Genomic DNA, 24,731 nt, shown 5'->3' on the forward strand with positions numbered 1-24,731 from the left:
CAACCAGAAAACATTTGCTTGACCTTAAAGTGCAGTCGGATGATTCAAGGCTTCGCCCTTATATACGACCAGTCTTGTTAGTTAATTAGGAAAGCAATATGATCGCGTGTTATTGTTTCGACTTTCGTAACGAAAGTAACAGAATATTCGTGCTCGGTGTTTTTTTTTGTTCCGACTTTCGTAACGAAAGTAACGGAATATTTGTCCTTGGGTTGGTTTTTTTCTTTAGACAAATTTCGACTTTTTAACTAGCCATTCGTGACAAAAATTTTACGTATCATTCAAAAGGTATTGTTGTCCTGAGCTTAAACTCGAAAAAATATTTAACTTATGCAAGATTAAATTTCCATTTTGGCCAAATTAGGACAATTAACGCGCGATATATTTCGCGCTACTAACGCGAAAGCGGATTTTTAACCCGTTTTAGAAATCGTTCCAAATTGGAAGGAAGCTCATTTACTATAATTGATCTGTTAGCGAAAGATATCACTTTGTACAGTGCTGATTTAAATTATCCGGACAAAACGAATGAGACTTGACATTTAATACGTGTATTTTTCAAATTGGGCTGATTTATAGATAAACAAGACTGCTCGTATATCAGGGCAAAGCCCTGAATGATCCGGCGAACCCTTAATTCATATCGAAAGGTTTTTGGAGAAAATATTGAAAAACTTTATTTTGGACAATGTCAAACTGTAAAATTTTGTGTCGTATGAAATTAATGCGACCAATTACCTAGCCTCAATTCAATTTAAAACAATTTTGTTGAGGGGGATAATTCGTGACGCAAAAATTTTTTGCGTTACGCTCTCAGTATTATGATAAGTCGATAAGTCGAAGAGGTAAAATATCTTTTTTAATATGAACTCAAGAAGTCGATCCGAGCATAAATACTCCATTCTCTTCGAAATTTGGACCAAAAATGATGAAGACCAATCTTGCTTAAAATTTTAACAGAAATAATATGATGCGAAATTCGGACCCAAAAGTTTACCCCAAAACGATCAGTTTTGGCTTTTTTAGTAAGTCGTATTTTTTCATTTACTGACAAAAATATGTCGCTGCAATATTGTTAAGTAGTCAAACAAAATTCGAGAAGGGCGTAATCTCCTAAAAAAAGCGCAAAAGGTTTTTAATAAGTTTTTATTTTAGAAAAAATGGTGTTTTATAAATTAAATCGACATTTTTTGGCCAACAAACAAAAATAAATATATAATGCTGGGAAAATTGGTCTACTTAAGAGGCTTGCAGTGATATAATTTCGTCAGTTAATGAACGAATACGTTTGGAGTAATTTTTGATTGACTGAAAAGCCCAAAAAAAGGATAGTTTTTTGGGTAAAATTTCGGGTCCAAACTTAGCAAAACAAATTGCACCTTATTAATGCTGTTAAAATTTGAGGCAAGATTGGTCTTCATCCTTTTTTGTCTAAAATTGACCCAAATGGAGAAAAACGAATCTTAAGCTTCAAGTTTTATTCGTTTTGTCCGGATAATCTAGATCAGCAATGTACTTTATATGGCGTGTGGGGGATAATTTTCACAAAAAAAAATCTCATATATTATGATTTTTTTCTTCATTTCATTACATTTATTTTTTTCATGTTATTATTGCTCCATATACTATAAAAGGCAGTCGGAACATTCAGGGCTTCGCCCTGATACGAGCAGTCTTGTTCAAGTTGCTGTTTATTTTATGCATAATTTTGCTATTTCCAATTCATTTCAAGCAACCATGTTTTATGATGACTGGGGCCTAAGATATGGCACCGAAGAAACTAAATGAACTTGTCACATGTTATTGGTATCCAAGCGGCTTTCGTGGTGCAGTAGAGTTTGTATGCGAAGCCATACTCGAATGCGATCAATCGGTCAGCAGCTACCAGAATCATCAGCCAATCAGGAACGAGTAGAAGGAGATAGGAGAGGTAGAGAAACACTTTGCATCCTATCTGAGAGAGAAACATGAAGCACATATCTCCTCCTAAATTGATAAAACAGTGTTTGTATTTAATTCTTGGTGCACAAATTTGTAGATTATTGCGTTTGACACTATAAAGGCACAAGGAATGCACGAAGGGATCAAATGGGCAACAAAACTATTCGCATCATGGCAAAATTTTACATGTTACGACTAACAGACTGCCCGGATCAAGTTAATATCCTCCCTCCCTCCCTCCCCCCAAATAGACCAAGTTAAGATCCTTCACCCCAACGCTTAATTTAAATTAAATTTGCTAAGCGCTGCATGTAAAATGCTCGGTTCTGATTGGCTGAAAAGCTAAAAAATCCCAACTTAGAACCAAGTTAACATCCTCCCCTCCAAACGGTTTTTTTTTGGGGGGGGGGGGAGGAGGTTAGCTTGGTCCGATTTTTCCTTATTTACCTTGAGTATAGCTGGTTGACAACCCCAAGCGAAGCAACAGTTATACAATAATTTATCATTTACCGTAAAAAATTTAAAGCCTTATGACATGGCGCAATCACAAGACCAAAAAAATCTGGCATAAGCACGCGGCAGAGCCATCAGCCGAATGGTCAAAGTGATTTTTAAAACTACAAATGGCGATAGTAGCCTCAAAAAACATTGACAACACATTTGCTAATAGGAATCATGTGCATGGATTGAAGCAGTAATGTTTCCGAAAATATTTACTAGTACAGTTCTTTTGTTGACTAATATCGACCATCAGCACAAAATTATTCATGAATTTTTAGCTGTTTTCTTATGCCGGACCAAGTAATTTTTTCAGTTCTGTTACATGTCTTTTTTCGGCATTATAAAGAGTAGGTCAAGTTCATCAACTTTCCAAAGAACTAGTTTCAGTCGGTAAATGAACTTTTTATATTGTTTGCGAGGTTGCTTGCACGGCGAGAACACTTCTTAAAGTAGTAATGATCTACTGGCTAATTTACGCTTTCAGAAAAAAATTTCTCAAATTATGGCCCAGTGAAGCCGCTTCAAATAGTTTCAACCTTTGGTCAAAATTTGAACCCTGTATCTTAAATAGTTGCAGAGAAAACCATCAAACCGTGAATAGTAAACTGGTTCAGGACTTAATATTGATAGTGGTTGAATATAAGAACGGCAGAAATGTGCAAAACTTTCGAATTGTCACTGACCGCTGCCGAATTTGAACAAACTTTACATTTCAAAAGTTTCGTTATAAAAGACGCAAACTATTGCTTTATTTATTTCATTTTAGTTGAACGTCAATTGCTTCTTTATATAAATTGACTTTCGGCTAACTTTGTTTTCGGTCTTTCGCTCACGAGTTTTTTCGCCCATTTGGTCCTTCGCGCATGAGATTAGCCCCTTACATTTGTGCAGTATGAAAGTTTCACATATCAGCTGTCAGCCTATGGAAAATCAGATTCACACGTCAATTCAGTCAGAAATGACGGTGGAATCCCTCATACACCAAGGACCGAATGCGCTGAAATTAAAATTAGCCAATCAGATTTCAGTAATCTAAAATTTGGAAAAAAAACGTGAAAATCTGAAAGAAAGTAAACATTTACTGGGACTTAATATTGATAGTGGTCGAACATAAGAACGGCAGAAATGCGCAATATTTTCGAATTGTCACTGACAGCTGCCGAATGGAAACAAATTTTACATTTCAAGGATTTCGTTATAAAAGACGCAAATCATTGCTTTATTTATTTCATTTTAGTTGAACGGCAATTGCTTCTTTTTATAAATTGACTTTCGGCTAATTTTGTTTTTGGTCTTTCGCTCACGAGTTTTTTCGCCCATTTGGTCCTTCGCGCATGAGAATAGCCCCCAGAAACGACAGCCTTTTCAAAAGTGTCTTAGGTTTTGGATCACCCTGTATTTGAAATTCTTCCGTCATATTATAACGTAATTATTACATAATTACGGATGTTTGGCATAGCGGATGTTTGACATATCGGTTGCTTGCCCTAGACCCCTTGCGGAGATCATACTTTCAAATTTTATTGGATAATAAACAAAGACGGTTGATTGAAGGATGTTTTTATCTATGAAAAATCAGGAATAAAACAAGCCGTAACTACATGACTCAGTATCAATTTCAGGATTTATGAGTTGTGATGCCTGTTGATTTTTTTTTACAATAATTTAGAGCAAAGAGTCAGTCTTCGCGCTGGCGTTGATGTATATATTACCTGTTTCTGTTTTTTGTTAGAAATTCACAGAACACTAATCTGTTGTTAAAGCTAGTCTAACTAATCAGGTCTTTCGCACAACATTTCATAGCTTTTTTTGCTTAAACTAGTCAATTAATTTGTCCAGAATGTCGAAGCTAAAGAGCTTTTTTTCTGTGGTAATTTTGATAATGTAATAATATTGCTGAATTTTTGAAGCTTCTTCTAAATTCAAGTAAACTTTGATTGAAGCTCAATTAGTTAATTGAAGCTCAACTTACCAAAGTAACCACACATGGTGAGACAGATGAGTAGAGCTCTTTTCGCCATTTCACTTACAGCTTGAACCACCATGAGTGTCTTGGCGGAGAAGTTTCCCTCTAGGCCACAGCCCATCAACACAACCAGAATCTGCGACAGAAGAGACACCATGGACGATCCAGAGGCCCCTAGCAGCCCTGCAAGAGGTATGCCTATGTGGCCATCTGATCCGAAAGTGAAGTTAGCCACTTCCTCTTCATTTGCGGAAATCACGCTAATCGACATATCGGAAATCGAGAAGCATAGAGTGAACTTTTCCAGCCAAAGATTGATAATACTGGAGCTGGATTTGGTTCAACTCAAGCTTATAAAAGCTGTAACGCAGAGAATCGTTTCCACAGAGCAGTACAAACAATGATGATGAAAGTTACCAACTGAAATATTGGTTTTTCTAGCATAAATTACAATTATAGATGAAAAAATAAATACTGTTTAGAATGGTTGCAGTTTTTTGGTCTGTTTTTAAAACCTTTCCTATGTTAACAAAATTTGCGAGCAGAACCAAAAATAGATGAAATAGATAAAAACTTCAAAATTTGCGAGCAGAATCAAAAATAGATGAAATAGATAAGAACTTCATGATTTTTCCCTTAGAATAAGCCAACTTCCCCTGCAAATCAGCTAACTTCCCCTATGAGATTTCACTGCGAACTTTCCGTACCGATCAGCCAACTTCTCTACAAGTTAGTGATATGTTTGATGTTTTTGGGGTTAAAAACGAACCAAGTGAACGATCACCGGATTAAAGAAACCAGAACATTCAAGTAGTAAAGTGGCATGCAAAAATCTGAACTCTGATTTGCTAAAAAAAAGCTTTCAATCAAGTGAACAATCTCCTCCACCCTATTAGTTTACTTGGTCACAATTTATTGAGAAATATAATTTGCTGCTTTTCATATTCAGACCAATTTCACAAGAAAAAATTGACAGCGAATGGGTATTACTTCGGACATCTTTCGATATACCCAGCAAGTATGCTTGCACTAGCCTAAAGCGCTGCTGTGAAAGCTTTTGAATAATACTTAATAGTTCTAATCCGTAAGTTATTTATGCTAGGCTAAGTATCCGCACTCAAAATTGTTCCAAATTGAATTTGAGGCCAACTAAATGCTCAAACTAATTTTACTTGAATTTTAGCACTTTTTGTTCCGTCTTTCGAAAAAAGTGAGAAATATGTATGCCCAGGGTGGTTTTTGTTTTTTCAGTCAATTTTGTCCGATCGAAATAAAAAAATTTTTAACAAAACTTTTATACCCCATTAAAGATATCGGCTTCCTGAGTTCAAATATGAAAAGATATTTCACCTCCGACTATCTTTTGTTAAGTTATGGGAGTTTGAAAATTGCCAAAATTGCATGTTCTGGACTAATTTATGCGCGCTTTGATGAGCTTTTTTATAATGCTGAGACCGTAACGCGAATTATTTATGCGTAGCGAATTATCCCCCACAACAAAATCGTTCCAAAATTAAATGAGGCTATCTAATTGGTCGTATTTACTTCATACAACTCAAAATTTAACACTTTGATATTGTCCAAAATGTACAGGTTTTCAGTATATTTTTTTCCCAAATCGCAGTAATAGTTATTAACAAAAAAACTTATGCCCCATTGAGAATATCGACTCCTTGAAATCAAATTCAAAAAAATTTTCTACCTGATGGTTTTTTGAAAATAAGTTTGAAAATGGCCATCAAAAGTTTGAATCTCAGAATCTTTCCAAGTTGAATTGAGGCTAGCTAGTCGGTCGTATTAATTTTGTACGACTCATTTTTTCTCTGATCTTTATATTGTCCAAAATTTATAAATATTTCAATATTTTTTCCCAACAAAACGTTTGGATAATTATCAAGGGGCAATCGGAGCATTCAAGGCTTTGCCCTGATTTCCGAGCAGTCTTGTTACTTCCATGAGTGGTTTTTGATTGCTCTGCCGTAATACATATAAACAAGCATACTCGCAGGGCAATCCCAAGATTTCAGGATCGAAGCCCATACGCAACAATTTTTTAAATATCGGTCTGAATAAAAAAAACACCGCAAGCATATATATTCCTACATTTCTTCAAAAAGTGCAGCAATAAACTTTTTTACTGACATTTGATTACCATTTTTAGGCAATTGCGTCTTGTAAAAACTTGCTACAGTGAAATTGCAGTAATTCGGGAATAAAACAATGCTGAGCAGATAATAAATTAGCAGTAGTTATGGATGAATCAGAGATATGCAGGTTTTTTGTAGTGTAGTTGCAGCCCTAAATCAGCGCTGATCCAGCGCTCATCCAGCCATCAAATTTCAAGACGTGAAGGGGACCTGGTGGGACGTATGGGGGAGGGGCTTGAGGAGGGGGATTATTACATATTGGCGGCCCCTGAATGAACGTGTGCATTCGAGTTTTGCAGAAAGTTGCAAAAATTAGAGTCATGATTTACACAAAATATGATCAATTTCAAGGAATTTTTTGTTAAAAAAATATTCCATTACATTGAAAACAAAAATAGATTTTGATCAATTATAATAGATTTTAATGGATGTCTTATTTTCAAAAATAATCGATCAAATTGGATTAAAAATCCATTACGTTGTCTAAATTTGCCATGATAATTGATTATATAGACAACATTTTACTCAAGAAAAATGCCTTATAATCGATTATTATCCATAAAACTTCGGTGCGGGTACGACTTCAAATTTTACACTTTAATATTGTCCAATTAGTTTTTCAATATTCTCTTTTCCAAAAAACTATTCGATATGATTTAATGGACAACCGGAACATTCAGGGCTTTGCCCTGGTTAACGAGCAATCTTTTTTATTATTAAATCTGTTTTCGACTTCCTAATTAAACGTTTTTGATGAAATATTTTTATACCATCTGAAAGATATTGTAGTCTTGTGCTCAACCATAAAAAACATTTACTATTTTTTGTAAGATTACGGGGGTTTGAAAGTTGCTAGATTGGCCAATTTTTGACAATTAGCGCGCGTTATATTGCGTTTTTGTAAGCGGTAGACATTGGTTCCAGATTGAACGGAGGCCAGCAATTTAATCCTATTAACACAATAAAAGAGACTAAATTTACCATCAGTACTTTATATAGCGTGTGGAGAGATAAAATTAAGAAACACAGAAATACAATTTTTTTCTTTCTCAATTATTTTGCCAAATATTCAATCAAAAACTTTTTAATTGACCTTAAGGGCAGTCGGAACATTCAAGGCTTTGCCTTGCCATAGGAACAGTCTTGTTCTTTCCACTTTTGAAGGAAAATGAATAAATACGCTCTGTGTGGTTTTTTATTCAGTCAACTTTTACCGGTCGAAATAAAAATTTTCAACAAATATTTCAACTCTTTTTTGTAAAAACATGGGGGCTTCAGAATTGCAAAAAATGCCATGTTCTGGATTTGAAGAGTTTTTTCATAATGTTGGAGCGTAACGCGAATTATTTATGCCTGGCGAATTATCCCGCACAACAAAATTGTTCCAAACTGATTTGAGGCTAGCTAATTGGTCGTATTAATTTCTTATGACTCAAAACTTTACACATTGATATTGTCCAAAATGTATAGGTTGTCAATATTTTCTATTCCTAAAATTTTTTCGATATAAATCAAGGGACAGTTGGAACTTTCTTGCCCTGATATACGAGCAGTCTTGTTTTTGTTCAGACTGATTTTAGAAAAGTTGACTGCGTATGGGCATCAATCTTCGGACTAACAAACGAGTATGCTTGCAGAAGACTAAACTGCGGATTTGCAGCTGAATTAATACTTTGACATTGTGTTAAATACGCGAATATTTTATGCGTGACAAATTATCCGCACTCATAATTGCTCCAAATTGAATTAATTCACGCTATAATTGGTCTTATTAATTCCATAAACAACTCAAATTCCATGAACAACTCAAAACAATACTCAAAAAGATCCAAAAAATTGATAAAGTTTTGAAAAAATTGAGAAACAAATTAATTTTTTTAACTTTTTTTGTAAATTACCTTCTACACGCTATGTAAATTACAAAGTTATATAATTTGCCTAAGCCAAACTGTGAAAACGCACGACTAAATAGCATGCCTCAATTCCATTTGCAGCGATTGTTAAGACGGATCAAGTCTCCGCTGACATGTTAAGAGCACGAAATGTATCGCAAGTTAATTGTCCCAAATTGGCCAAACTCGCAGTCTGTAAAAACCCATAACTTTGATTAAAATTGATCAGAGATGAAGTATGTCTTTTAACTTTCAGCTCAAGACAATATTATTTTTGAATGATATCAAATATTCGTCAAAAATTGCTCCGAACACACATTCCTTCGTTTTCTTCGGATGTCGCAACAAAAATTAACAATCTTACGCGCCTTTCACAACAATTTGATATTTATAAAAATGTACGAGATGAATCAAATAACAACATCTTGAAAAAAGTGGAAGCAATTAAAATTAGAAACTTCGGAACTTTAGTTTATACAAATGAAGAACTACAAAATCACCATCAAAGCAAAATATGTTTTCAGCTGCAGCAAAACTAGATAGAATAAAGGAACAAACAGTGAGTGCAATGGCTAAATTTTACTTGAAATTGTTATAATGGTTCAAAAATTGATGCATACGTATTACCGAAAACTCAGACATAAGGCAATTGAAACAAATTTTTAAAGTGTTTTTTTTTCTTACTTCCAACGCTTTCGAAGGCAAACAAATACAAAGCTTAAGAAAAATATAAATTAATAGTTCCCTTAACAGAAAATTTGCCAGTTATATAGAATTATACTTCGTTCAAATTCATATGTACTGCTTAACATTTTTGGGACTTTTGAGGTTTTGGCAGTTTTATTCATCTCCAGCTCTTTTTTCTCGCATTCTTGAATAAGAAAAAATTTGTGTTTTTTCTCAAGTTTAAAAATTAGTGGTCCAAGTCTATGATAATCAAAATTGGCATTATTTTCTTTGGCTCAAATTAATACTTTTTTTCATCAAAGACCCTTCAATAAAAATTATCCCAGAAATCCAATAAGCAAAAATATCAGCATTTCATAGAAAAAAATGAAGCATGCGAAAGTTCACTTTTCTTGAAAAAAAAATTGTAAAGCGTTTCTTTTCCTTACACGCTCATATATTTAGTTTGTATATCTAAAGAAATTTTTTTAGTTTACAAAAAATGGCAAAAATCAAGTTATAAAATACTCACACTTCCAGCGCAACTAGCATTTCCAGCGGAAAATAATAAACAAAAAACGTGTGTAAGTAATATTTAAAAAAGCAACCAAAACGTGTGTATTGAATTACGTTGAAACAAACTACTCGAAATAGATTTCTACGTCGTTAATATTTGTCTCAGATTAATGAACCTTTAACATAAGTAACGAACATCCAAATTTTTTGGAATTCGATTGGTTAATGAAGAACCAAAAAGTTATTTTTGGTTTTGTAAGGATTTTAACTAACGTTTTTTTTTTCACATCCGGGATTTTTTTTAATTCTTCAACTTTTAACTTGAATTGCAACTGAAAAACTTTAACTATGATTTAAAAGCTGAAATAGTCTGAGGCGTATTCAAGCTACCTGAAATTTTTTTTTAAACAGCTGAATCTAAAATTTCTTCCCATTTTCAATAAGTGGAACAAAATAAATTGTTTTCGTGGAAAATTTGAGGTTTTTGAAATTTTTTTTGTGTTTCTTTTCACACAGAAAACTAATAAGTATCGAGGATAGAATGCAGGGAGTGTTCATTCTTTGGTACTAGTTTATAACATCTTCTTTTGGATGCCATACATAAAATTTCCAAAATCGAAGTATCCATACCCTACAAACTTTGAGGAGGCAGCGCATCATTCTTATTAAAACATTCGAAATAAATTGACAAAATGCATTTCATTTCAAAATTTTAACTAGGGCAGTAATTTTGGTCACAATAGGGTCTTTATAATGCCTTGGGAGACCTTCAATTTGCTTTTTTGTTGTAGATTCAAAACTTTTAGATCCAAACCTGCTAAAATATCTCACCTCTTTAATTATTAACTAAGACTATTCGTATCAGGACGAATCCCTGAATGTTCCAACTACCTCTTGAGCTATCTCAAAAACATTTGTTTCAGAAATTTAAGGAAAATTGAAAAAGAACCTGGAATTTAAAAAAAACTTAAAATAACCCCTACACGCTATGCTAAATATAAGTATAAATTAAACAATTTGGGTTCTAGGAACGAATTAAATAATCAATTAGTTTGGCTCAATTCATATTGGAACTTTTTCTGAGCCGGATTGAATCATCGCTTTCAAAAATATTTAATAAAACAAGCTTAACCCTGCAGTAGTCTTAAAAGCTTAGTCCTGTAAGATTTAATCCTAGTGTTAAACATTGTAAGATCGCGATTTTTAAACGTGATAATCGGACCGACCTCGTGCGTCGACGGAAATTAGGCGTAAAGGCGAAACTATTGGCGGGGCAGTTGAAGGATAGTTCAAAAGTGATACTTACCAATTCAGATAGCTAATTTAATCCCCATGCTATTTTGAATGTAACCAATTTTGATCAGATAAGATCAAAAGTCACCAATTTTGACAAAAGCGCGCAAAATCTGGAACCCCCCCCCCCCCCCCCCCCCGGATTGGGAACCACTGATCCGATCGTTATGAAAATTGGGGGGTGACTAATAGAGATGATTTTAGCCGGGCATGCCAATTTCCAGACCCCTGGTACCCCTGGGGGCGAGTGATAATGATTTCCGAAAATGCAGTTAGCACTTTTTGTAAACCGGTAAATAATGGTCAGAATGACTTCATATTGCAATATGTTGTAGCCCTAGAAGGGATATTCACCACCGGGATTTTGAACGCATCCGGTTATTACTTCCGGGCTTACGCCCTATGTAAACAAAACCCACTTTTCGTTATTTCTCGACCCCTGATAATGCTAGGAGGCTGAAACTTGGGGGGATGGTAGATTGGGGAAGACCTATAATGTATCAATGTTTGGACCCAATACGGCGGCTATGTCGGAAGCTATTAGCACTTGAAAATTGAATTAGGCTATTTACACCTGATAGTGATAATTGACTTGTGATTTTAATGCACCAATGTGAAGGGGGGCCAACCCAGTAGGGGGACCCCTTGTGACCCAATCCTCTCCGGAACTTCCTATGGGGTGAAAATGGCAATTTTAGGGAAAAGCGTTAATTGACCCGAGTTTTTCGAAAATATGGGAAGGGATGGTCCGATATGAATGAAACTTAGTGGGAATGATCTCCCATCGAAAATAAGACGTTTGAACGCGTTTGACCTTATTTGACCTCGGATGACCTCTAGGAGGTCATTTGGCATTTCTGACCCCAAGACCCCCGGAACCCCCTAAAAAGCGATAAATTAGCATTGTAAGGACCTGTAAGGGGTACCTGGGGAGGTAAGGGGAGGCCCCTAAATTGAGAATTTTTAGTTTTGACCTTTGTACCCGAGCAAAAGTGATTTTCTGTAATTAGCAAACATTGGGGTCAGCTTAACCCACTCTACTTGGATTTTCGATAAGAACGACAAACAAGTAAAAATACAGCCCCAGACAAAAATTGGGAACATCTATGGGGGGAAATGGGAATTTCGGGATGAAGATTTTATGAACAGCCCTAGCATATTAAATAAATTCTTGTGGTGTTTTTTTCGGATCAAAACGGACACGGGGAAGGGAATTACCCAGCCATGATACTTGAAAAATGGAAATTTTTCAAGTATCATGGAAGTTAAATTCCCGGTTATGTGAGAACTACCCAATTCATAGGAACAGGCAAAAGTTAGGAAGAACTAAAAATAAAATCATGCAAGGGGTCATTTGTCAAATACGATTGGGAGCTGATTTTGTAGTTGAACCCAATGTTTGCTCAGTATGGCCTGATTTACTAAGTGCCATCCCGATGTTCAATTAAAGCTGACCTAATGGTTGATTCAGCTGATAAGTCCTGAGTGGCAGCTAGTTAAGTGAATGTTAGTAGGGATAGGGAACGGTACGCCTCTGACCGAACCGAAAGTAAATAAAGATAACGATACGCGATTAAGGAACAACCACCGAACTGAACAGAACAGGTTTTAACTACGATTAAGAGTAGTTGGTTCTCAATCAGAGAAGAGAGCAATTGATACTGAGAGAGAGAGAGAGAGAGTATAGTTGGTTCTCCGTTAGTTAGAGAGAACAGGAGTGAAACTTAAAGAATTCAGACGGGTCCTGAGAGTGACTCATGAAATTTTTAAAGTGAGTTCTCGACGCGAGATTTTTAGTGAAGCTTTGTGAAGCAAAGTTGAAGAGTTGTTTAGAATTGTTTGTAAAGTGAGCTGCAAGAGGCAGCTTTCTGGAACTTATCGCAGATTAAATTTATTGATACTTAATAAATTGTATTCAGGCCATTTAGCGGCCCTTATACTCAGCAATTTATATATCTATTTCTGAATTCAATTACTATCCAGTTTCTTGCGATTCTTTCCGAGGAAAAGAACAGTCGAGAGCAATTGAGTAAAGAGGACGCAACTCAGTGTAGTACATCGATCGACCACCAAATTCAACCTTTCAACAGAAGGGATTGTCGCCAAATACCGGATCACAGCTCACCCCTTGCTGTTTCTGGTATTTAGGGAAGGGACTCAGCGGACAATATAGAAGGGATATATTGGGTCTAAACAGTCAAATTCCCCAAGACGACAAACATATAATCAGCTTAAATAACCTACGGCAAACTCAGCCCATTAAAACCTGTATTAATTCTGAAATTAGAGATATTGGTGCTACATCAGATAATAATTTAAAAAAATATGCAATACCACAGACATGTGCATAAAACTTTCCTGATTTCATGTTAAATTATCGGTTTAGACGGAATCCGAGGTATCTGTGGTTCACTGAAATGAAAGGTGAAGAAGAAGGACTTGTACTCAGTACGAATGAGTTAAACAACAAGCGTCAAATTTTTAATTTGTCAACTGAGCCAGAAGCTTTTGTTGTTTTCACTTTAAATTACTAAATTACACTATTACACTATTTTATTCAATTAGTTGTTCGTTTACACAGCTTTTTTTAAACGATAGAAATTGAATGAAGAAAAATGCAAAGTACGAGGAGAGCGAAGAAGAGGAAGACAAATATAAAGATGAAGAGAGCGAGGAGAGTAATATAGAAGACGAAGAAGGATCTTCCTCTTATGATAAAAAAGAGTGGTACTGATTTTGTCTTCTGATATTGATGAGTGATAGAATTTCAGAACATGAGAGTCTGATCTTCACAAAGCTGTTATACTTTAAAGTGCTAGCAGTTACCTATATTTAAAAAAAATAACATGAAAAACTCAAAGTAGACAAAAAGTTGTCAAAAAATTGTCAAGTAGACAAAATTGATTAAAAAATAAAAGACTAGAAAAAAATGGCAAAAAATTCTTAAAAAATCGAAGAAAACTTTTTTTTTTTTAAATAGTGTTCCGTGTTTTTTTTATGAAAAGATCAAAGTAGACTCAATGTCATCAATTCTACTTAAAAAAAAACACATACCACAAAAATAAGGCAAAATAATAGCAAAATAGCAATAAGGCAAAATAAAAGCAAAATAACAATACGGCAAAATAACAATAAGGCAAAATAACAAAATAACAATAAATAACAAAAGAAAAAATAAACTAAATAAAAGTAGCTTCAATATCGTTAAATTTAACTCGAACAGCCAAGCCAAAAAAACCAAAATACCTTTACCTTTAAGAATGGTTACAATTTATCAGTGAGTTTATTATAATTAAAGTTAACCGATACTACAAAAAAGCTGTTTTTACCAAATTGTGCTGTTGAAAAAATTGGTGGAAAAAAGTTAATTTTGTCAAAAATCCCAAATTAAAACTAAAAGCAATGATATCAATTTTAAGTTGATATAGGAATTTTTCCAAATATGCTATCAAAGAGTAAAAATTTTGTACAAAAACTTTATTTTCATTCAGAAAATTTTGCAAAATATTGAAAAATTGTAAAAAAAAATAACAAAAAAGAATCAAACATTTCAATAATTTTCTGACCAAAAAAGTTTTTTGTTATTGATTTCTTTTTGTTCCCTGACATATTAGTTTGAACAAATCTGATTTATTACCGGGACAAAACCTTGTATTTTCTATCTTGTTTTTTTTTAACCAAATTAACTTGTTAGGGTATTGGGAGTTTGCTCTTACCGATAAAACAACTCTCCTATCAAGTTTGAAAAATGTTCTAGACGGCTCATTTGTGTTTGTTGCTTGGGAAAATTGAAAAACAAGGATCCAAAAATAGTATGCAATTATTACGCAAAATTAAAACTAAATGCAGCATCAAGACTGTGATCTAGCTCACTATCAAAAGTTTTTAAACAATTTACGTTGCAATAGTCTCGCTCAAACTTGAAAAACTTACAAAAAAAATTAACAAAAAAAGGCAAAACTGCTATAGCAAGAATCAGCAAAATGAAGCTGATATGGGCAAACTGAAGCTCCCAAAAATTGATTAGCAAACCTTGTAATTCCATAGAATCGTCCAATATATGTCAATATCAAAGTCAAGTATCTGAGACAAAGTATTATTTCTGGAACAAACTAGAACAATTTTATCCTTCTGATATCGGAAAAACTTACTGAATTATGTGTATTCAAATCTTCTCAAGTATGCTTTTCTTGGTCATACACAATCGCAACTAAGGTTCTTTTGAAGTTATGCAACATGTCAAAAAAGCGCTGTGACCTCTATACAGGCTTTTGAAATAAATTGGAATCCGCTGAGTAACATAGTTTTTTTTATTTCCGATCGTGCAATCTTTGGACAATGTCCTCCTAGTGTGTGTTCGCATTATTTATAGTTTCAACCTGAAAATTGTTGTCCTCTAGAATTGGGAATTGAAAGCAGTTTGCAGAAAATGAGCCAAATATATACGCTCTACGAGTGCAATCTTGTCTATGAATTCATGCTTTAAGACCGTCATTTTGATCAACCGAGATTGTAGATAATAGCTCCCATCTAATTAAATTTTCAATGGGTCTGGAGAAACTACGGAAGGATCGGAAAAAAACGGACAGATTACAGTCGAACAGTGTGGGCACTTAAAACACCTCATTATAAATTTGTTTTGCTCAGGGAATGTACAAAATTAAAAGAATTCAGAAGTATAACGTATATTACTTTTAAACAAGGAAAATGACATTTCGACTGCTTATTTTTTAATGCCACTCACTGAATATGACAGCGAAGTCATTTTTTAACTGCACGTTTGATTTATTGCAGTCACAACAAAAAACAAGACTGCTCGTATCAGGGCGAAGCTCTGAATGTTCCGACCGCCTTTTAATGTTTATGGAGCAGTAATAACATTAAGAAATTAAATGAATAAAACAAAATTAATTTTTTTTTCTTAAATTTGAATTTTTAAATGAAAACCATCATCCCACACGCCATATTAACTACAAAAGAATAGATTTTGCTCCTTGTAACAAATCAATTATGGCAAATAAGCTTCTTACAACCAATTTGGAACGATTTCTAAGACATATTAACTCTCCGCTTACGCGTTAATAGCGCAAAATATATCGCCCGTTAATTGTCCCAAATTGGCCAAAATGGCGATCTTTAAACCCCCGTAACTTTTCGAAAAATGATCACAGGTAAAATATCTTTTCAAATTTAAGCTCAAGACAACAATACCTTTCGAATGAATTTTAAAAATTCCGTCAAAAATAGCCAGTTAAAAAGTCGAAATTCGTCTGAAGAAAAAAAACCCACCCGAGCACAAATATTCCGTTACTTTCGTATCGAAAGTCGGAACAATAATCGAGTTACTTCTTATATCAGTTGGAGATTACATTTGTTTGATTGGAAACTTAGGAATGTTGTCCAAGCATGAAAAACTATCTTAACCCTTCATTTTTAGATGAGTTGAAATAACCGTTGTAACTGCATCACTTGAGCTAAAACTATTTCAATCATTTGTATCTTTTCATTTTGAAATCATCTTTGATCTGTTGTTGGACCGAATGGCGAAGACAATTATCCCTCTGACAGTTTGTTTAAAGATACAAAAAAAACTATGTTTCACAAGTCAACGAATCCTAGTGACAGTTGCAACTCATAAAAACATTTTTGTTTACGCTATTGACATACTTCTTCTTGTAGAAAGAATCCCACATCTTATCGATTTATTTATTGATGCAATTTTTGAGTTAGTACAACGAAAAGCTGGTTTCTAATTGGAAAATGATGAATATAGCGAGGAACAATTAAGACTCATAATTGATTACCAGAAAACTCAAATGGATGAAAACGCTTCTAGTCTGAAAAAGCTAGGGCAACTATTTACAAAAATTGTTCCTATATCAAACGGTTACCAGTGGTTCGGGTTAAAAGTAGATTTATCTATTTAGTTTCATTCGATTTTCTTTTTCAGTTAACTTATGACACTTTTCCATTATCGAACTCAAGGGTAACAAAAAATTGTTAAAATTAGGTTTACCAATATTTCGTTTTAATGATAGTTGTCAGCTTTCAGCGGTAGTTACTTCATTAGACCGATTTCTCAGCGTGTATGGAGTAACCGCAAATAAGTTTTTTTTATCTATCTGACTACTTATAGACTTTTGATAAACTATTTATAAACATCATTACGACAGTTTTCTTCTTTATTTTCCCAATTGCAGGACAAAAACATGCGCAACGCTGAATATCAACCTTTTCTTTAAAAGGGAGGAGATCGGACATATCCGAAAAATCAAAGATGGTTGTGGAAAACCATGAGATAATTAAAAAGGGTTGATTTGGCAAAATTGTGAGACAGAGCAAGTTTTTTTACGAAAATACATTTTATTTTATTTTCAACTACTACAAGAGACGCCTCAAAAGCTTATTCTAATTTACAAGGCTAGGAAAATGATTTATTGAAACAAATACTAATGTTAAGTGGTGCCGCGAACAAATTTCTCCAACGGTTTAATCATATGGTAATTTTACCGTTTGGCAAAAAAATTTCAAGGTTGGAATAGTATTGTGCAAAAAAGATATGTAGGAGGTCTGAATCTACAAGAAAATCAATAAATCAGATATTGGTGAACATGGACACACTTTAGAGGGATCATTGGTTGGTTACGACGCCAATGCGTTATTTTTTCATGCAATGGGTGCAATTATACATACAGGTCCATGTACAAACTACGTAGGAACTTAGTAGGAGGTATAGACTATAGCTCAAAAGAAGTCGTCTCCAAAATGTCGAGAAAGAAATAGGAAACTACATATTCACACAATAGAAAGCAAATTACCCCTTTTGTGATGTCAAATCACTATGTTCTTAATTGCACATCAAGACCGGAAAATTCAACCTGATGCGTGCTGTGGATCAAGTCGCGTTATAAGGCAGCTAATGAGTGGCTATTACCATGTTTTCAAGTGGAAGAGAGAAAAAAATCTGAATAAAATAAAGAATGCAGTAGTTCAAGATCATGTATTTTTATAGCCTGACTTGATTCATAGCACACTGCGCGCACAAGTTTGTCAGTATGAGACACAACACAAGTCAATCCTTGGTTCGCATAGTATAATCAAGAAAACGAGAATCTCGAAGTTTTTTATTAATAAATTAGTCCTTCACAAGTTTTTCAGTATGAGACACAACACAAGTCAATCCTTGGTTCGCATGGTATAATCAAGAAAACGAAAATCTCGAAGTTTTTTTTTATTAATAAATTAGTCCTTCAGAAAGTTATCTTTGACTATAAAAATATTGAGTTTTTTGTTTTGATGAGATGTGTGAGTATGATTGGTACTTTGAAAAACAGTTTACCAATGAAGTGCGTTTGACAATTTGAGAATTGTTCATGAAAACTTCAGCTTCATCGAAAAACGAGTTTTTGTTTTTGCTCATGAAAAACGAGTTGCGGGGTCTTTTATTGGTTTGTATTAACGTCTAGATCATCGGAAAGAGTTACTGTCACTGTTTAAAGCATGACTGTAAACCGAAATAGTCTTGATTGACGTATGAATAATTTATAGCCTCTAACAACCCGGATATTGAATTGGAAACAAAATCCATGTTTTTAGGGTTAACAGCATACACAATTAATTAGTGTATAACTGAAGCCGAAAAAAATCTACCAGATAATGCGATTAGTTTTTTTACAATGTATTTGTTGCAGTATACATAAAAAAATAACAAAAATTCTGGCATTTTCTATATCGACTAGAGCGATACTGAGATGATTCGTTTGAAAAGTAAAAGGTGCTGTGCCTATCGGAAAAAAAACTTCAAAATGAAACATCAATTGAGGGGGTTAATCAAGAATTTCCACTCGCAAATCATAAACTTACAAGCAAATTAAATGTATATGAGATATTTGTTTGTGGACGCCCTTCTGAAACATAGAAAAGTTTCTAAGAAAAACATTATTTTTGTTTCAAAAAATTTAAGAGCAATAACTTAAGCATGTTTTTGATTTTTGCTTGATGTACTGGGTGATTATACATTTTGAATTTATATTCAGATTTTGACCTAAGTGATTAAAACAAAAATACTTGTTTTTCAATTTTGATTTCAACTGATTTTCAGTGTTCATTCGAAACGTTTTTTTCAATCGAAAAAAAAAGGTTGATGCTATTTTCTTCTTTGGAACAACCTTTGTTTCCGGTCAGAGAATAATTCAAAGTATGCTGTAGAGAAGCACCGTTGATGCTTTCCTAGACTTGTACGACATTCTGTCATATTGTCTTGGATAATTTAAAAATTAATTTTTAAAAAGTTATCAGATTTGGTTGTATTTTGATTAAATTTTCAATTTTAAAAAAAAATTATGTTTTGTCAATCTGCGTAAAAGGCATTTGCTTAATTGTTAGATAATCTGACCAATAACTTGAATTGTTCGAGATGTCGTTTGAGGATTTCAGATGTAAGTTTTCAAGTATCAGTACTCACACAATCATCAACTTAGATTTTCTGCAACTCATTCTAGGGTTCATTTTATTTGAACTATCGATAATTATCAAAAAAAATTTTGAACTCAGTTTAACGTAATCTGCATTTATTCTATAAATTGCTAAGCTTTTCTACCAATGAAATAACCAGGTTAAATGCTATCGAAAACTTACGAAAAACAGTTTAAATATTATATTTTCTCGAATGAAAAACGCGAACAAACAACTCAAAGTTACTTTTAGTACCGCGGATCATGTCATCTACTGAAAACAATAGGACTCATTGAAATTGGTAATTTCGAAGGATGACTAAGGATTCCGTATTGGGAAAAAACATTTGAAAAAAATCAAAAATTTGAATTTTTTAATGTTTATTTTAACAATTTAACGTAAACAGTGCTGATTAAAGCTATCCCAACAAAATGAATAAAAATTGAATTTTCAAACACGTTACTCTCAAAGTGGGTTAAGATAAGACAAAAAGTGAAGCGTATAAAAATTTATGAATTTCATCATAATGTAAACCAAAATTTTACCCCAAAATGGGTCGTTTTGGCTTTTTTCAATTAATCAAGAATTACGCTGAAACTACTTTGTTAATTGATGAGAGATTTATTTCACAAGAAGCTTCTTTTCTTATATAGCTCAACAAAGTTCTAGAAGTGTTAAGCCTCCAAAAACCTGTATAAAAGAAAATATTTTTTTTTGATAGTCAGGAAACGTGATTTTTACTACCTAAAGCCCAAAATCTTTGATTAAAAGCAAAATTTAAATAATTTACTCAAATTTTTGGAGATTTAATACCTCTAAAACTTTGTTGGGCTGGGTACGAGAGGCTTCTTTATGTTTATCATCAATTAACATAATAGTTTCAGCGTAAATCTTGATTAATTGAAAAAATCCAAAATTACCCATTTTCGGGGTTAAAATTTGGTTGAGAAATTTGGAAAAAAGTTGCACCATCAACTTTTGTTTCCTCCAATTTTTGTCTAGTCTTAACCCAATTTGAGAAAAAAGTGTTTGAAAATTCAAGTTTTGCTGGTTTTGTCCGCATAATTTAAATCACCACTATATTAACTGCACGCATTAACAGCAGAAATTAGATAGCGCGTCAGTTGTCACATGTTGGCCGAATTGGTACCTTTTGAGTCCACACAACGTTATGAAAAATGATCACAACAAAATAACTTTTTTATTTTGAGCTCAAGATATAACTCATGTCAATTTCCTTCAGGTGATACAAGAAACTCCGTTCAAATCTGGCAAGTTAAAAAGTGAAAATTTGTCCGAAGAATAAAAAAACCGATCCCAAATACTTTTTTCTGCGGATTAAAATATAATATAAGTTATGTCATAACTGGGTGCAAAAATCGTTCAACAGTAGATTCACTATTTTGTAGAGCTGGATATTTGTAGATATTTGCGAGTAGAGAACAGAGGTCTAACTCGGAAACTTCAAAATTAAAAAATAAAATAAAAAAATTGAACCAAACCTCAATTTGAAACTGGGTATCTCGAACAATGACAGATTGAAGTGACGCATTCAATTTTGTGGTGATGCTATTATAAGACAATTCCAGCGGAACCAGTAAGAAGATTCCGAATTATTGGCAGTGGTCCAATGATTTTTGGTGGTTAAAAATCATTTGAGTTACTTCTGCACAAGCAAGATAGATTGTAACGGGCGCCTGTTAGCATGCATAGTCAAAGAATGAAATTAACTTGTTCATTTCTTCAAAATTTGTTAATAGGCTTACATGCTCATTACTAAGCCCCCACTTGCATTAATAAAATAGTAAGTATTGTGGATAATTTTTGTTGAAAACTTCTCCGGGAGTGAAAACTTCTAGGGCCTAATGAGATCAAAGGATATGTTCAGAGTTTTAAATGTCTTTCAAAACCCTTCGATAAACTTTCAATTCATCTTTCCTTCCTACAATTAGAAAATTTCATGCTGTGAACAATCTGATTACAATACTGACATATTTTCGAGGCTAAAGATAGAAAAATAGAACTTACCCAAACTGAAATCTGAACATTTTGCACTCGTTTTTTAGACGGCAGATGATTGTTTAATGAACACAATATTAATGAACACAACATCCTTCACCTACTAGATAAGCTGTATTTTGTATAATGATGGAAATTACTAACTTAAGTGCTAGTTAAAATTTTCTTGCAGATGTTATTAAAATTCGAGACAATATCAGTGCCAGGCAATTTTCGGGCTTAATTATAAAAAAAGAGTTTAATTATAACTTAACTGCAAACCTTTTTCCACCAATATCTCATCATCGGTCTATTTCTTAAGTCGAATAAATTCGCGAAGTGTTGCGATTTAGTTTAATGTTCCAATCACTTCAAGTTTATTTCAGCCAAATTTGAAAACCTCAAAGAAAGCTCTTAGAATTCATGCGTGATAAAATACTAAAGATCTTTCAGCCGCTAGTGTCAAGGAAAACTGGTCTGAAATATTTCGGGTGTTCAGACAGTAAATTAAACAAGTTGATCAACCTCTAAGTTAGTTATTCTGCTAAAATTTCAAAAATAGATCAGCTCTTGTAACCAGTATTTGTTTCCATTTTTATTTTTAATCAATCAAGTTAAGATTAAAAAAATAGAAACATCCAAAAATTATTGTTTTTTGTTCGGTTTCTAAATTTTTTTTCCGTTTTTTTTCAGATTTTTTAAAATTCAGTATGGTGGGAAGTTGTGGTCTATATTCACAGCAATTAGCTATTCTATGTTTATCATGATGATTATCACAATTATCTGTTCGTTATTGCAGATTTATGAAGTGTAGTTCCAAGCGTAGATTTAAAATTTAGAACTGTATTTTCAAGACTCTGCAATGTCCACTAATGAGCAAAGCATCCTTACAGTAAATCTCTTTCCAAGTTTCTCAAACTTCAAAATTTTATTTAATAGTTTGAGTTTAAAAATAAGGTTGAAATTCTGCCTTTTTTACTGGAGGTTGTTTGACTATGGCTTCCAAATAATTTTTATTGAAGGGCGAATCTAGATTTTCTATCAAAAACGAATAAGAAAATATTTCTTGAGCAACGCTGAACAGCTAAAAAGACACAATTCAGGAAAAATTTTCTGCGCGGCAGGCTAAAAAAGCGTACCAAAACCCTTTTCGAGCATTTTTATTAGCGGATTAGGCCAATATTCCTTTATTCAGCTTGCTTCTTCCTCAAAATGTCCCAAAGATGGCTCCGAAAAAAAAACATTTAAAAAATTATTTTGCTTGCATAGATAAAAAATAGGTTTTGCTCAGTAAAACTCAACAAGTAATTCAGTTCTGAAATTAGGTTGAGCTGTTCGTAAAAATGCCCAGCAACCAGCCATTTCCTTCCCTTTTTGACTGTACTTTGTTCTGACAATGAAGTTCCTCGAATTAAGTTATCCTTATTCATTGTATTTGTACTACCTACGATCTTTTCACCACTATCATTTATAAAAGTAGTAATTTCCGTTTTGACACATTTGTGTAATTTTTACAAAAAAAAAATTCAACAAAAAATTATTCGAAAAATTGAGTTGAATTTACAATTTTGTTACAATTTTGGAAGTTTGATTTGCCTCTTCGATTTTTTTTGCATCACGTCTTGAGCTCAATTATGAAAAAAATCTCACCTGTGATCTTTCTTCGCAACAGTACAGCGGTTTGAAAAACGCCATCTCCGCTCATTTGGAACAATTAAAACGCAATATACAGCTGAATCTGGCTGAAAAATTGTTCCAATTTGATTTGAGGCAAGTATTTAGCACACTTTTATTGCGCTGCTTTGCGCTAAATATGTCCCATGTCATTTACAAAACTTGTGTGAGTTTTCAAAAAAATCAAAAATTTATGTAAGTGCATCTTTTTATTAATTATGGGTCGACCAAAAATCTTTCGCGAGCTTTTTTTATTCTCAGGAAAGACCTGATTCAGAAAAAACATGGGCACAGCAGGCAAGTTTGTGCATTGTTGAGCAAAACTACCGCTTCGAGCCTCTTTTGAACTGATCGGAGTATTATTTTTGACAGGTTTTTTTTTGGCTTGTACTCTTTTCAATTAATAAAAATGAGAAAAATTAGCTTAAGAAATGGAATTTAAGACTGGGACTTGACGGCGTGAAATAAATGTCGCAAAAAGTATCAAAAAGGTAGAGGGGCAATTTACTCCGTTTATCCGCAGCTGATTAGAAACACAAAAATAAGAGAATACAAACATTAGGCAAACTATGCAAAAAATGGTTGGAACACAGAGGGAAAACCCAGTGCCACCTGTTCAGTTTTTTTGTTTCTAGTTGCCGCTCCACGACATATACTTTTGCATTGAATATGATTGTTAAGTATTGACTAGTAACTAATCATATTCCATAATAAAACACTTCAAAATATATCATTTAAAACTCTGATTCAGGGCACTTTCAGTGGAAACGAAGTAAAGTTGATGTTTCACTAACTGAATGTTAATAGTGGCAAGGATTAAAAACCTTTCAATCGCTACAAGGATTTTTAGAAACGTAGAAAAAAGGTTCCTTTTTCTCAGTTATAATGAAAACTGGTCTGAAATATTTCGAGTTTTCAGACAGTAAATTAGACGAGTTGAGTTAGTTATTCAACCTCTAGTTACCAACCTCTAAGTTAGTTATTCTGCTAAAATTTCAAAAATGGATCAGCTCTTGTAACCAATATTTGTTTCCATTTTTATTTTTAATCAATCAAGTTAAGATTAAAAAAATGGAAAACCCAAAAATTATTGTTTTTTGTTCGGTTTCTAAATTTTTTTTCCGTTTTTTTTCGGATTTTGTAAAATTCAGTATGATGGGAAGTTGTGGTCTATATTCACAGCCATTAGCTATTCTATGTTTATCATGATGATTATCACAATTATCTGTTCGTTATTGCAGATTTATGAAGTGTAGTTCCAAGCGTAGATTTAAAATTTAGAACTGTATTTTCAAGACTCTGCAATGTCCACTAATGAGCAAAGCATCCTTACAGTAAATCTCTTTCCAAGTTTCTCAAACTTCAAAATTTTATTTAATTGTTTGAGTTTAAAAATAAGGTTGAAATTCTGCCTTTTTTACTGGAGGTTGTTTGACTATGGCTTCCAAATAATTTTTATTGAAGGGCGAATCCAGATTTTCTATCAAAAACGAATAAGAAAATATTTCTTGAGCAACGCTGAACAGCTAAAAAGACACAATTCAGGCAAAATTTTCTGCGCGGCAGGCTGAAAAAGCGTACCAAAACCCTTTTCGAGCCTTTTTATTAGCGAATTAAGCCAATATTTTTTTATTCAGCTTGCTTCTTCCTCAAAATGTCCCAAAGATGGCTCCGAAAAAAAAA

The 24,731-nt window shown here is 33.4% G+C and overlaps 2 protein-coding genes across 2 annotated transcripts in view; both read right to left on the bottom strand.

The window, feature by feature from the left end:
- Positions 1-24,731, bottom strand: part of LOC134840167 (sodium-dependent neutral amino acid transporter B(0)AT3-like) — a 337,316-nt gene that overhangs the window by 272,627 nt on the left and 39,958 nt on the right. The gene's annotated exons all lie outside the window — the stretch shown is intronic.
- On the bottom strand, positions 1,781-21,508 carry LOC134839921 (uncharacterized). The gene is made up of 3 exons (XM_063855549.1): positions 21,405-21,508; positions 4,415-4,828; positions 1,781-1,986 (listed from the first exon to the last, which is right to left on the bottom strand). Exons 2-3 carry the CDS (start codon positions 4,677-4,679, stop codon positions 1,781-1,783), a joined length of 471 nt encoding a protein of 156 aa, XP_063711619.1. The 5' UTR covers positions 4,680-4,828; positions 21,405-21,508.

Source organism: Symsagittifera roscoffensis, chromosome 2 (genome assembly GCF_963678635.1).
Source record: "Symsagittifera roscoffensis chromosome 2, txSymRosc1.1, whole genome shotgun sequence".
NCBI lineage: Eukaryota > Metazoa > Xenacoelomorpha > Acoela > Convolutidae > Symsagittifera > Symsagittifera roscoffensis.